The sequence below is a fragment of the Hypanus sabinus genome, chromosome 1 (assembly GCF_030144855.1).
Source record: "Hypanus sabinus isolate sHypSab1 chromosome 1, sHypSab1.hap1, whole genome shotgun sequence".
NCBI classification, from domain to species: domain Eukaryota; kingdom Metazoa; phylum Chordata; class Chondrichthyes; order Myliobatiformes; family Dasyatidae; genus Hypanus; species Hypanus sabinus.
Genome location: NC_082706.1, coordinates 160,770,783 through 160,782,639, shown reverse-complemented (window position 1 = coordinate 160,782,639; position 11,857 = coordinate 160,770,783). Strand labels below are relative to the sequence as shown.

Sequence of the window (11,857 nt, the reverse complement as noted above, 5' to 3'; positions counted from 1 at the left end):
CAATTTTCCATCTTTTGTAAATTTCCTTTCAATCTTCCAATATTTTGGGCAACATATGATCCTTCTGATTTATCTTGTCATCCACCCAAAGGTCACGTAAACAGTATATATTTGCTCCTTGCAGTCTCCTGATTCAGCGACCCGTGACAAAGGTGGCCACAATGAAAGTTGCTTTGAAACAGGGAGACGAGAGGGTCAAATCTTCGGAAAACGTAAGTAAATACCACAGCTGAGATAATAACAGTAACTGATAAAAATGCTCAACAAGTCAGGTAGGAGAAGCATAGCTCACATTCCAGCTTGATATTTCACAATTGCCCCGCACGCCACGGCAAGTCAAACTCTTGCCGTGCGTGCTTCTATGACGTCGCAGACGTCTCCTGCCCGCCGAACGTAACGTGCGTCTCCTTCCTCCGCGCCGCCTCGGGTTTTCGGTGGCTCTGATTATGACGTATAGTGTTGTGTGACGTTCTCTGAGGAGTGAGGAAAAGGGTTGTAGCGTTGGTCACGGCCCTCGAGTATGGAGGGGGCGAGGAGAGGAGCGGCGGCGGCGGCAGGAGGGCAGCAAGACAGCGCAGACAGCTGACTCGCCGGCGGCCACATCTCCGCCAGCTTTGCGGATATCTGGAGCGGCAGGTTGCGTGGCGGCTCCGCCGACGGCTTTCAGTGAGGGACGGGGGGGATCGTTGACGATGTCCTCGCAGTGGGTGTCAGTGGGGAGCCACCTGCGTGGGGTCCTGGACGTGGCCCTCAGGGTCCCCTGCATCTTCGTCATCGACGCCATCTTGAACTCCTACTATGACGGAGAGGAGCCGTTGCCCGTGGTGGCTCGGCAGGTATCGCAGCGCTTGTTGGGTGAGTGACAGCTGGACGCTCTGAGGCGCCGCAGTGGGGCAGGAAAGGCCTGGAGTGCATTTGCTTGCCGTCTCTCTCTGCTCTGTCCACTCACTATGAGTTCATCTCTTTGATTTAGAGGGGGGGGGGGAATGCCCTCAGTTCAAAAAGTAACAGAAGTTGGTCTGAGAAACGTGGAGATGCGGGAGGAACTCAGCAAGTCGGGCAGCATCCATGTAGGGGAATGAACAGTGGACGTTTCCGGCGGAAACCCTTCGTCAGGACTGGAAGGGAGTGAGGTAGAAGCCAGAACAAAAAGGTAGGGAAGGAGAGGGGTACAAGCTGGCTGGAGATGGGTGACTCCAGGTGAGGGGGAAAGGAGGAGGACGAATTAAGAAGCTGGGAGGAGATTGATGAAAGAGGTTTTGGGCTGAAGAAGGAATTTGATAAGAAAGGATAGTGGACTATGGAAGAAACGGAAGGAGGAGAGGCTTTAGAGGGAAGTGAACCTGAATCATATTCTGTCTGGGTAGTTTCCAACCTGATTGCATGAACATTGATTTTTCCAGCTACTGATTATTTCTCCCCCTTCCCTTTGGTGTTCCTCCAACCTGAGTGTGGTCTCTTTGTGGTAGTGGATGAGGGCATGGACTGGTACATTGGAATGGGAAGTCCAATTGAAGTGAGTGGCCACGAGGAAGTCTTGCCTTTTGCGATGGGTGGAGCAATGGTGCTTGACAAATAGGTCCCCCAGATTGTGTCAGGTTTCACCAATGTAAGGGAAGCCCCTCTGGGTGCACTGGATACAATAAGTGGCTTGAACACACTCACCAGTGAACCTCCATGGCCTTCTCACTGATCTCCCTCCTGGTACTTGTACCTGCAAATGTGCTAAGAGCTACAGCTGCCACTACATCTCCTCTTCCACCACCGTTCAGGCCTCAAATCCTCCGTACAGGTGAGGTGACACATTGCCTATGGTTCTGTTGCGGTATCCAGTACTCCTGGTGTAGCCTCCTCTACTTCAATAAGATGGAATGCAGATTGGGGAACTGCTTTTTTAAGCACCCTTTGCTCCATCCGCTACAAATACACCATTTCCTGGTTGCTATCCATTTCAATTTGTCTTACCATTAACCATGTCTCTCTATTGCCTTTTCTACTGCCTTGATGAGTCCGAACTCAGATTGGAGGAACAGCATCTGGCTGGGCAGTCTCCAACCTGCTGACATGAACATCAGTTTATCTAATTTCTGGTTACTTGTCCTCTTTCTCTCTCTTTCTCTCTTTCCTCTTTCTGGTTAACTGCTCACTCTTCTTTTCCTCAACTACCCATCACCTGCCACTGCTTCCCTTCCTCCCATTCTTCATAGCTCTTCTTCTTTTATGGCAGTTGGCAAGCCAGCTTTAAGGTGCGTTACCGCCACCTTCTAGAGTGGAGTGTGGATCGTTTGATAAACGGGAGGAATAAAAAGAATTGCATTAAATTCTATATAATAAACCAGAATCTTTCAGATACTCCATGATATAGGTCCGTATTTATCTTGAACTCCCTCTTAAAATGTCTTCTATACCCACAGCAGTTTTTTGTTCATCTTAATCGCTCCTATCATCTTCACTCTTTCTCTTTCATACTACTTACATTTTATCAATACGTGTTCAACTGTTTCTGGTTGATTAGTATTCACACAACCCAGTTAGATGTTTCCCTATTCTGTATAATGCGTAGTTAAGACTTGTGTGACCAATTCTTAGACGACTTTTTTCATAGTTCACTGTCCTAAATTACTACTTAAGCTGTTCACCTCTTCCAAATATTTCCTCCCAGCATTTCATTGCCCACTTCCCAATCCATCCTCCTTCTCCTCTCTCCCCTGGTCTCACCTGCCATCTGTCAGCTTGTCCTCCCCCCCATAACCCTATTCTGACTTCTGCCCCTTTCAGGTCCTGATGAAAGGTCTTGGCCCAAAATGTCAACAGCTTATTCCTCTAATGCTGACTTGCTTGCTGAGTTCCTCCAGTGTTTTACGTGTGTTGCTTGAGGTTTGCTAGCGTGCAGAATCTCTTGTGTTTATGGGAGGTAGCAGGATATTTGGTCCTTTAAGTCTGCTCTGCCATTTGATGAAATCATGACATTGTCAATCTCAAAGGTGATTTTCAGCTTTGTCTCTATATTTCATAATAAGCTCTAATTTCCAGAAATATATCTATCTTACAATTATTTTGAATGCAACACTCTTCAGGGGTGACAGTTCCAAAGATTTAACATGTCGGCTGAGAAACTGTACAGTTTGAAGACTGAACTTTGGGTTGCTCAGCCAGAGGAATTATTGCATCCTACTTGATGGACTTTGAGAATTATAAATATTTAGTGAGATTGCTTGTTCTTCTACATTTAAGAGAATAGAGGCCTAATCTCAATTTCCTGTTGTGACAGAACAGCCATTCCAAGAACTAGAATTTTCACTGCACACCCTGTGTAATAAGTATACGCTTTGGGTAAGACTAATGTTGTGTACAACACTAGAGGTGTGGTTCCATTGATGCCCTATACAGTGATCCAGGTTAATTGGGACACTTTGGGACTTTTGGCCCAATTAATCAGCTGCTCTAATTATCCAGTTTGATGGAAATAATGAAAAAGGTATTTTAAAAAAAGAAATTACCATTATTTAACTGAGTAACAAATTATGTATTTAAATGAAATGTGGAGCAAATTACAACACTATCAGTACTATAAAATTGCAGAAGTTCCTAATTGTTATTGACGGACAAATTCATCCAGCGTACCTGTATGCTGCTGCGTTCATTTAATTGTAAATGAACAAAATCAGTGCAGACATCTAGTGTAGATAATTGACTCATACAATGCTATCCTCCAAGTCTTCATTTTCATTTGTAGCATTCAAAGTGATTGTCAATAACTTCAAATTATTTGTAGTTCCTACCTTTGTTGAAGTAATAAAATCGTTTCATAGTCACTCCTATCCATCTCCAAGCCTGAATGTCATAATGAGCAAGACAGTTCCAAATTGTTTTACTGCTAATTCTCCCCAACTATCAGCGACAATAATCACTGCTTTTTGAGCACGTGCACACAACTGACGCTATTTTAAAAACTCAAACGAGAAAATCTGCAGATGCTGGAAATCCAAGCAACACACACAAAATGCTGGAGGAACGCAACAGGCCAGGCAGCATCTTGATGAAGGGTTTTGGCCCAAAATGTCAGCTGTTTACTCTTTTGTATAGATGCTGCCTGGTCTGCTGAGTTCCCCTAGCATTTTGTATGTGCTGTTTAAAATCTGTTTGCTCCGAGCATGGTTTGATGTCTAATGGCTTCACTAGTACATATACCTGACATTAGTGAGAAACTATTTAGCAACTTAATGTGCCAAATAAATGAAGGGAATCCCGACTATTTTCTGGATTAGTTTTTGTTCCTTGAAAGTTGTACCAAATTGATTAACTGGCTGTCTTGATTAACCAATGGCTCAATTAACTGGCAATAGTGCAAATAGCCACAAGCAATCATCAATTAGCAGAATGATCACATGCACAAAAGTCAATAATGAAACTTAAATAATGGGAACATACGAACAGACTAATGTACAAAGGAAATTAAGTTGGGTATAAAAAAAGAGGCTGCCTTTGTGAAGGGATGTAAAAGTGTGACAAAGCATTAAAAGAAGAATAAAAAATTTGATGAAGTTGTAAGATGTAGAGAAGACAGAGTTAGAGAGGCTAACGGAGTTTCTCATGGGGCTGCAGAGATGATACCATTTGACCTACAGGTTGTGACACGGTGGATCATAGCATATAACATGAGGTGCTTTCTCCATGTGACGTATTACTGAACTGCCACATAATTTACCTCCTGTAAGAAGTTTTGTTCATTCTATCAATCACCGAAGGAAAAGGCTGGCTGGTGGTGCAATGGTATCAGCGCCGGACTCTGGAGCAAAGGTTCCCGAGTTCGAATCCAAATTGAGCCGCCCCCTGAGCACGCTTTCCATCCGAGCTAACCACTCAGCCTCGTAAAAAGAAAATACAAGGGTCGAGTCAGGAACGTTCATATCTTGACCCGATTAATCGGGAAGGAGACCAATCCTGACACCACGTGCCAGACAAGAATGGCTGACTGGTGCAACATGCTTAAAAAAAACACACGAAGAAAAAGCATTTCAGGATGTATATTGTATATATTTCTCTGACATTCAATTGGACCTTTGAATCTGCCTCACCTTCACTCCTACCAAAGTTAACTTGTTACCCTCTTTCTCATTTCAGCTGAAGGGGCCAGTTTTATAGAACTGCACAGCACAGGAAAAGGACCTTTGATCCATAATATTGTGCATTGCTGAACTAATCCCTTTCGCCCACATGATGTCCATATTCCTTCCAACCTCTGCATATTCCTGTGTCTATCTAAAAGCCTCTTAAATGCCTCTGATATATTTGCCTTTATCACTATCCTTGGAATGCATTCCAAACATCTTTCACTCTGTGTATATCTTTCCCACATCTCCTTTGAACTTGCCCCCTTTCATATTAAATGCATGCTCTCTTGTACCAGACGTTTCAACCCTGAAGGGGAAATGCCAGCTGTCAACTTTATCCATGCCTCCTGTAATCTTTAAACTTCTGTTAGGTCTCTCCTCAGCTTCTGCTGCTCTGGGATATTTGAAACATTAGTTTCTCTTTCCACAGACTTTGCCTGACATACTGAGCTTTTTGGCTTTTTAGTTATTTAATATTTGCTGCATCTGCAATTCTTATAAATCAACATGAGCAGCTTGTATTTGGTTTTGTGATGGAATAAAGCAAAAGTGAACAAAGTGGAGCAAGTTCTGTGATAGGTTTGCTGAAATGGAAAAACTCAAAATAAGGAAGTGGAAATGCTACTCCAGGCAGGCTGAAGGAAACCAGGGTAAATGAGAGACTCTGACAGTTTTGCTGTAGTTCTTGCCTTTGGAACTCGTGCCAGAGGACTACATACAGTGCCTTGAAAAAGTATTCAGCCCTGTCTCATTTTGCTGTCACATTTTCTAAATTTAAAATGTATTGAAGTAGCATTTTTGAACTAATCTACAAAGCATTGTGCATCATGTCAAATCAAAAGAAAAATTCCAGAACCTGTCAACAATTCATTAAAAGTTAAGGCTGGATAAGTATTCATCCCTTTAGTAATTACTACACTAACTTTTCTCATACCAACTCACCCAATTTGTTGATGTAGAAAATGGAGGGTCACCTGTTTTCAATTAGTTCATAAGAACACTATAAATACCCCCTTTCTCTGTAAAGTCCAACAATATGTTGGATTTTCAACAGACCAAACCAAAATGAAGACACAACATTCAAGGCAAGTCAGGGAAATTAAAATAAAGTACAAATCTGGGGAAGGGTTCCAGACCATCTCAATGACACTGAACTTGCCTCTGAGCTCAGTGCAGTCCATTGTGGGGAGAAAATTATGAAACCACAGCCTCGCTGCATAGGTGAGGCTGCCCCGTTAAACTCATTCACTGGCGAAGAATGACACTGATAAGAGAGGCTACTGTGATGCCAGCAGTCACGAGTGAACTGCAGACGTTCAGCTGCAACTAGAGATTAACTTAATGGCTGCACAGTCTCTAATGCCTTACTAAAAGGGTATTTATCAAAAAGTGGCAAGGAAGAAGCTCTAGCAAAGAAACAAATGTCCTTGACTGATTTTTGCATATTACTTGATTCTTACAGTACTTAGAAGATACTGTAAAGATGTGGAAGAAGGCCTTGTGGTTGGAAGAGGCTAAAGTGGAACATTTTGGCCTCACCACTGAGTGGCACATGTGGTGTATATTTAATGTTGCACATCAGTCAGGTTCCGCCATCCCTACTGTAAAGTATGGTGAAGGTAGCATCGTGTTTGAAGAAGCTTTTTGGCAGCAGTGACTGGCAATCTGGGCAGGTTTGATGGAAAGATGAATGCTGCTAAATACAGAGAGATCCTGGATAAAAACCTGCTAGCTTCTGTCAAAAGCTTAAACTCGGGGTGGAAGTTTGTCTTTCAGCAGGACAATGACCCAAAGCGCACTGCCAGAGAAACCATGGAGTGGCTTCACATGAAGAAAATTGATATCCTTCAGTGGCTCAGTCAGAGTTTTGACCTTACAGCAAGACCTCAAGATTGCTTTCCACCACCACTTCCCGACTCCTGGCACTGCTTGAGCAATTTTGCAAGAAGGAATAGACAAATCTTTCTCCATCACATTGTGTACAGCTAATATAGACTTATCCAAAAAGACTACTGGCTGTAATAGCTATGAGAGGTGGTTTAACTAAGTACTGAGCAAAGGCGGATGACTACTTTTAAACTGCTGACATCTCATTTTTTAAATTTTTAGTTTTTCAAGCTTTATAATTTTTTATGTTTTGGGGGCTCTATTGTGAAAAAGGGAGCATGTGATTCACAGATAAAAACTCCTGTTAAATTGATCAAAATCCTTGGTTATGATACACATTTATGTGAAGAAAGGGTTGGGGTCTGAATTATTTTTCATGGCACTATAAATGTTATTGTTTTTTTAAAATTTTTTTTATTAGTTTTTCAAAACATTTTACAAATTAAAAACCCCAAATCCCAATGAGGAACATTAAAACAGTGCAAAATTAAGCATACAATAACAATATGCTACAAAGGAAGAGAATTTAGCAAAAAAAAAGCACCTGAATTAAGGACAAGTAAGCTTAGTGTCCTCCCCAAGCCCCACAACACAAGAAAAAAACAACAGCAACTCCAGACCAACCACAACACAATATAGAGAGTATAAGTCAGGACAACCAAACTCCCAGACTGTGAATACACTGAGCAACAGAGGGTAATAATGCCTTCTACCAGAAAAAAAAAGGAGCTGAAAGCAAGGGACCGAAAAGAAAAAAAAACCCTAGTCAAGAAGAAGGTTATGAAAGTACTCGATAAAAGGTCCCCAGACCTTATGGAACTTTAGATCCGAATTGAGAACTGAATAATGAATTTTTTCGAGGTCCAAACAGGCCATGATGTCGTTAAGCCATTGAGCATGAGTGGGCGGGGCAACATCTCTCCATCTGAGGAGGATCAAGCGTCTAGCCAGGAGAGAGGCAAAGGATAATATTCGGCATTTGGTTGGACCCAGACATAAATCTGTCTCGCCCCAAAAACCGAACAGAGCAATTAAGGGGTTTGGTTCTAGGTGCTGATTCAGAATACACGATAACGTAGTGAAGACATCTTTCCAGAATTTCTCCAAGCTAGGACAGAACCAGTACATATGGATGAGAGAGGCCACGCCCCTCTTGCATTTATCACAGAGCGGACTAACGCTAGGGTAGAATTGAGATAGTTTAGATTTAGACATATGGGCTCTATGAACAATCTTAAACTGTAAAAGGCAGTGGCGAGCACAAAGAGAGGTTGAGTTAACCGATTTGAGAACTGAATCCCAGCTCTCCTCAGATAAGGAGATATTTAAATCCTGCTCCCAGGCCATTTTGATTTTATCCATGGGGGTCCATCGTAAGGCTGCTAGTTTATCTCGGATGATTGATATTAAGCCTTTACCTAGTGGATTCATGGAAAGAAATAGGTCCATAGCATTTTTCGCAGGCATTTCAGGAAAGTTAGGAATTAAAGGAGCAATAAAGTGTCGGATTTGGAGATATCTGAAAAAATGAGCATTGGGCAGATTGAACTTAACAGAGCTGCTGAAAAGAAGCAAAGCGATTATCAATGAAAAGATCTTCTAAATGTCTAATGCCCTTCCTATACCAAACCTGGAGTGCTGAATCGTATGTAGTAGGTAAAAAAAAGGTGATTATGAGCAATAGGGCTGGAAATGGAAAACCCCTGGAAACCATAGCATTTCCTGATCTGAGCCCATATATGCAAAGTGTGTCTAACAAGAGGATTAGCTATTGATCTGGGCAGACTACTAGGGAGTGCAGAGCCAAGAAGTGCAGAGATAGACAATTCTTTAGTGGAGCTCAGCTCCACCGCCACCCAGTTAGGACATTCGGGTTGGCCATGGAAGAAAGACCAGAAGGTAGCTGCCCAATAATATAAACGAAAGTTAGGTAAAGCCATGCCACCCTCTTTTTTAGATTTTTGGAGATGGATTTTATTAATTCTAGAGCGCTTATTCTGCCACAGATATGACAAAATAATAGAGTCTAAGGAATCAAAAAAAGATTTAGGAATAAAAATTGGGATAGATTGAAATAGGTATAAAAATTTGGGGAGAACATACATTTTAACAACATTAATACGACCTACCAAAGACATAGAGGTGACCATTGTACCAGACTCTGTTTTATAGCATATGAAAGATTGGCAAAGTTTTCACGAAAGAGATCTTTAAACTTCCTTGTGACTGTAATTCCAAGATAAGTAATTGATTATGGACTACTTTAAAAGGGAGATCATGAAATGTTAGTTCTTGTGCTTCTTTATTAATTGGGAGAAGTTCACTCTTATGTAAATTAAGTTTATAGCCAGAGATCTGGCTAAACTGGTCAAGAAGTGAAAATATTAGAGGTAAGGATGTAGACGGATTTGAGAGAAAGAGTAATAAGTCATCAGCATAGAGAGAAACTTTATGCTCAACACCCCCTCTCCAAATCCCAGTCAATTCAGGGCAGTTTCGAAATGCTATCGCCAGAGGTTCCATAGCCAAATCAAAGAGAAAGGGGCTTAAGGGGCATCCCTGGCGGGTGCCACGTTTGAGATTAAATACTTGGGATTTCTGAAAATTGGTTAAAACAGAGGCAGTAGGACACAGGTACAGCAATTGGATCCAAGAGATGAAACTTTGACCAAGGTCAAATTTTTCTAAAACTGCAAAAAGGTAGTTCCACTCTATACCATCAAATGCTTTCTCCGCATCGAGGGAAATAACACATTCAGGAATCCCAGTTGGAGGTGAGTATAAGATATTAAATAGACACCGAATGTTAAAAAAAGGGAAGCGGTTTTTAATAAAGCCTGTTTGGTCATCAGAGATAATGGAGGGAATGACGGTTTCTAATCTATGAGCCAAAACTTTAGCTAAGATCTTTACATCAACATTGAGCAGAGAGATCGGCCTATACGAGGAGCACTCTGTTGGGTCTTTGCCCTTTTTTAAAAGAAGAATAATAGATGCCTCACTGAAAGAGGGTGGCAATTTGCTGTAATTAAACAAGTCAGATAATACTGAAAGTAATTGAGGAGAAAGAAGGGAAGAGAATGATTTATAAAATTCTACAGGGAACCCATCAGGTCCAGGAGATTTCCCTGAGGACTGTGCAGAAATTGCATTAAATATTTCTTATAAAGACATAGGCGTATTGAGTTTGGCTTTGAAATCAGATGAAAGTGAGGGGATTTTCAGATTCTGTAAAAATTGATCAACTGAGATATTGTCATTCAGAGATTCAGAGGAATAAAGCCGAGAATAAAAATTTTTAAATGCGTCATTAATTTCTAAATGATCCGATGTAAAGTCTTCGTTCTCCTTCCGGATCTTTGTAATATGTTGTTTGGCTTTGGAACGCCTCAGCTGATTGGCTAGGAATTTACCAAATTGATCCCCATGAATGTAAAAGCGACTCTTGCTTTCAAGAAGTTGGCGTTCGACAGGTTAAGTGGACAGAAGGTTAAATTTAGTTTGGAGTTCAACAGGCTTCTTGTATAATTCAGGGTTCTTAGTTTGGGCATATATTTGATCCAATTCTTTAATCTGGTTAATGAGGTCTAATCGATCTGCACGAGATCTTCTGTTGAGATTTGCTGTGTAAGAGATTATTTGCCCCCTCAGATATGCTTTCATGGCATCCCAGACAATCTGGGATGGCACTTCAGGTGATGTATTAGTGTTAAAATAAAAGTTTATCTGATCCTTAATAAATTTTAAAAAATCATCATTCGATAGTAAAGTTGAATCAAAACGCCAGTGTTTATTCCTCTGAGGGAGACCAGGCAAATTCAGAGAGAGAGTAATTGGGGCATGGTCAGAGATCAGTATACTCTGATAGTCACAAGAGTGGGCAAATGGAATAAGTTGGTTATCGAGTAAGAAATAATCAATTATAGTGAAGGTATGGTGAACATGTGAGAAAAAAGAATAATCTCTCTCCGTAGGATGGAGCAAACGCCATATATCAGAGATACCATAATTAGAGAGAAACGATTGGATAGCTAAGGCAGATTTAGTAGGTGGTCTAGTAACAGAGGACGATCGATCCAAATTGGGATCTAACCAACATTTAAAGTCACCACCCAGTATAAGAGAGTATGAGTTTAAGTCTGGTAGTGAGGGAAAAAAACGTTCAAAAAAATAAACATCATCAAAGTTGGGGGCATACAGGTTTGCTAGTGCAACTTTAGTGTTATATAGTTTACCAGAAACAATAAAATGGCCATTTATATCAGATATTTTATTATGGAGTTCAAAAGGAATATTTGAGTTAATAAGAATGGAGACTGCCCTAGCTTTAGCGGTAAAGGATGAATGAAAATGCTGACCCGCCCACTTTGACAAAAGCCAGGAGTTATCAGAGCAACGAATATGAGTTTCTTGAAGGAAAGCAATGTCAGCTTTGAGTTGTTTAATATGTGAGAATACCTTCCTCCTTTTAACAGGGTGATTCAATCCCTTCACATTCCAGCTCACGAATTTAAGTGCACTAGCCATTATCGATTACTAATGCATAAAAGGCAGAAGGCATATAAAAAGTCAAGCAGTACAATAGCAGTCTGGGAGCAGAGATGTAAACATAGATTCGTAAAATCGACACATATACATGTCCTGAGCAATAAAGAGATATAATATATACAGTGAGTGATGTTGGAACTAGAAAATCCACCCCACCCACACAACCCAAAACTAGACGGCTACCAAAACAAGTAGCTAGCTCTACCAAAAAAATTAACCCAAATACAACTTCCAGATCTGTGTCATTAACAGCAGTTCCGTATAAATACTATAATAAATAGTAACTAGTTTATGCACTAAAAAACATA

The 11,857-nt window shown here is 41.1% G+C and overlaps 1 protein-coding gene across 1 annotated transcript in view; it reads left to right on the top strand.

Moving 5' to 3' along the window:
* The first annotated feature begins 257 nt into the window (after nucleotides 1–257).
* The window catches only part of rnf139 (ring finger protein 139), a 30,691-nt gene continuing 19,091 nt past the window's right edge, over nucleotides 258–11,857 (top strand). The window contains exon 1 of the mRNA XM_059979988.1: nucleotides 258–855. Coding sequence (XP_059835971.1) covers nucleotides 693–855 — 163 coding nt within the window. The 5' untranslated portion in view covers nucleotides 258–692. The remainder of the gene's footprint in view (nucleotides 856–11,857) is intronic.